The sequence below is a fragment of the Vigna umbellata genome, chromosome 3, assembly GCF_029865625.1.
Source record: "Vigna umbellata cultivar VRB3 chromosome 3, Vumbellata_1.0, whole genome shotgun sequence".
In the NCBI taxonomy this organism is placed as follows: domain Eukaryota; kingdom Viridiplantae; phylum Streptophyta; class Magnoliopsida; order Fabales; family Fabaceae; genus Vigna; species Vigna umbellata.
In genome coordinates, this window is record NC_142167.1 from 33,335,875 (window position 1) to 33,338,582 (window position 2,708).

Genomic DNA, 2,708 nt, shown 5'->3' on the forward strand with positions numbered 1-2,708 from the left:
ATCCAGTTTGATTGGGACTGAGCAGGGAAAGGATTTTGCCTTGGGGGCTGATGGTATCTTAAGGTTCAAAGGCAGAGTCTGTATCCCTAGCAATTCAGAAATGAAGAGGTTAATCCTTGAGGAAGGTCATAAAAGCCGTTTTAGCATGCATCGTGGCATGACTAAAATGTATCAAGACCTGAAGGAGTCTTTTTGGTGGTCCGGTATGAAAAGAGATGTAGCTCAGTTTGTTGTCTCTTGTTTAACTTGTCAGAAAGCTAAAATAGAGCATCAGAGACCAGGAGGTTTGTTGCAGCCATTGGAAATTCCAGAATGGAAATGGGATAGCATCGCTATGGACTTTGTTACCCATTTGCCACGCACTGTTCGAAGACATGATGCAATATGGGTAATAGTGGACCGATTGACCAAGAGTGCCCACTTCTTGGCAATCGATTTGAGGATGTCTATGGCGAAGTTGGCGCAACTGTATGTTAAGGAAATAGTGAGGTTACATGGGGTACCTTCGAGTATTGTATCAGATAGAGACCCAAGGTTCACATCCAGGTTTTGGCAAACTCTTCAGAGTGAGATGGGAAGCAGACTTCAGATGAGCTCGGCTTATCATCCCCAAACGGATGGACAGTCTGAGCGGACAATCCAATCGCTTGAAGATTTGTTGCGGACTTGCATTTTGGATCACCTAGGGGTATGGGATGAGATATTGCCACTAGTTGAGTTCACTTACAACAACAGCTATCAGACTAGTATCGGCATGGCACCGTTTGAAGCGTTGTATGGGAGGCACTGTAGAACACCTCTTTGTTGGTTTCAGGATGGAGAAGCAGTTTTGACGGGACCAGAAATAGTTCAGCAGACTACAGAGAAGGTGAAGCTTATACAAGAAAGGATGCGGGCGTCTCAGAATAGACAGAAGTCCTATGCTGATCGGAGGCGCAAGCCGTTAGAATTTGCAGTTGGGGATCATGTGTTCCTACGAGTGACTCCTACTACCGGTGTAGGAAGAGCCATTCGTGCTAGGAAACTATCTCCTAGATATCTTGGTCCTTACCAGATTCTACGACGTGTAGGACCCGTAGCTTATGAGATAACCATGCCACCTCGGTTGGCAAACTTGCATCCAGTGTTCCATGTATCTCAACTGAGAAAATACATGTCTGATCCTTCTCATGTGCTTGAAGTTGACGATGTGCAAGTCAGAGAAGATTTGTCAATTGAAGTGCAACCAATAAAGATTGAGGAGAGTCAAAACAAACAACTTAGAGGAAGAACTGTCAGACTTGTCAAAGTTATCTGGAACAGTGGAACGGGCGACTCTACCTGGGAGTTAGAGGACGAGATGAGAGAAACCTACCCACACTTGTTCTGATAAAGCCTAATTTTCGAGGACGAAAATTTTTGTTGTTGGGGAGAATGTAAAGACCGCACGTCCCACTTTCTTTTGAAAGTGGGAGGGGCGGCTACCTAACAGAGAAGTGGTGGGGAAGGGAGGCACGTTCCTGGAAGTGGAAGGGGGCGGCTGCACGATGGAAGTGGGCGGCTGGCTGCACGTTCGTGTAGTGGTGGGGGGCGCTTCAAGTGGCAACAGCAGCTGGTGGATGGTGGGGTCTTCCCACTTTGAAAGTGCTCCAGCCACCAAAGACACCATCATCTCCTTTGTTGGTGGGCATAGCACTGAGGAGTGGCTATGGGGAGCACCATTTCTTCCTTCTTAAAGGTAGAAATCGTGGATTGAAGGGGTTGGATGCTGCATCTGGAGAAGGGAGAGGCTTGCTGCAATTTCGGGAAAAGAAGAATTGGAGTTTTGCTGCAAAAATCTGAAGAGTGAGAGGAGAGCTCTGGAATTTCAAGGAGACCTTGGGAGAGAGATTCAAGATTCAAGGAGGTCTTCAAGAGGTAAGGGGAGCTAGATCCTTTTTTCTGGATTTTATGAACCATGTATGTGTGTTGTGAAATCTATAATATAGTGTCGTTGATGAACAAATTTCGTACTTAGAGTGACTTTGTTGTGTATGAATCTGTATGAGTGATGGTAGAATATTGTTGTTGAAGCAAATCTGGGAAGAAGGGGATGAAAATGGGGTTTCTGGTTTCTCTCCGAAAATCTGGTGCGATTCTGCAGAATTCTGCAGATCGCGCGTTCGTCCAATTTGGTGAGCCAAATTGGACGTTCGTCCAAATGGCTCGACCAATTAGTGGTCGGCCAAAATAGCATGAGCGTTCGGTTTTGTGTTAACGAGCGTTCGTTCGTTTGCAGTGATATATTAGACGTTCGTCCCAACTGTATACAGGAATTAGTAATTTTAGGCGTTCGTCCCTAAATTGATATTTACGTGATCTTGAGCGTTCGGTATTTGGTAATAGAAATTGCAGTCGTTCGTCCTTAACGGATTCTTAAGTTTAATCTTGATCGTTCGACCTTAAGTTGATACTATTAAGTCTGGATCTCTAAACGTTCGGTTTCGGTGTATTAGTCAGCGTTCGGCCTTGGTTAATTGTGATTGTGAGCGTTCGGTCGTTAGTTGGTATTCTTAGGATTGGATTTTGACCGTTCAGTCATAGTTTAATTCTCATTGTGAGCGTTCGGTTTTGGTTTAATTCTGATTGTGAGCGTTCGGTCTTTCCTTGATTCTAATTGTGAGCGTTCGGTCTTGGCTTGATAGTTTTAAGTTTTGGAATTTTGAGCGTTCGGTCTTATTCTGTTGAAC

The 2,708-nt window shown here is 44.9% G+C and overlaps 1 protein-coding gene across 1 annotated transcript; it reads left to right on the plus strand.

Annotated features, from left to right (window-relative positions):
- Nucleotides 1–754: 754 nt before the first annotated feature.
- LOC148202289 (uncharacterized) lies at nucleotides 755–2,039 on the plus strand. The gene is given in 1 exon segment (XM_088108217.1): nucleotides 755–2,039. A coding segment is annotated over 1 exon segment (714 nt). The 3' UTR covers nucleotides 1,469–2,039.
- Nucleotides 2,040–2,708: the final 669 nt, after the last annotated feature.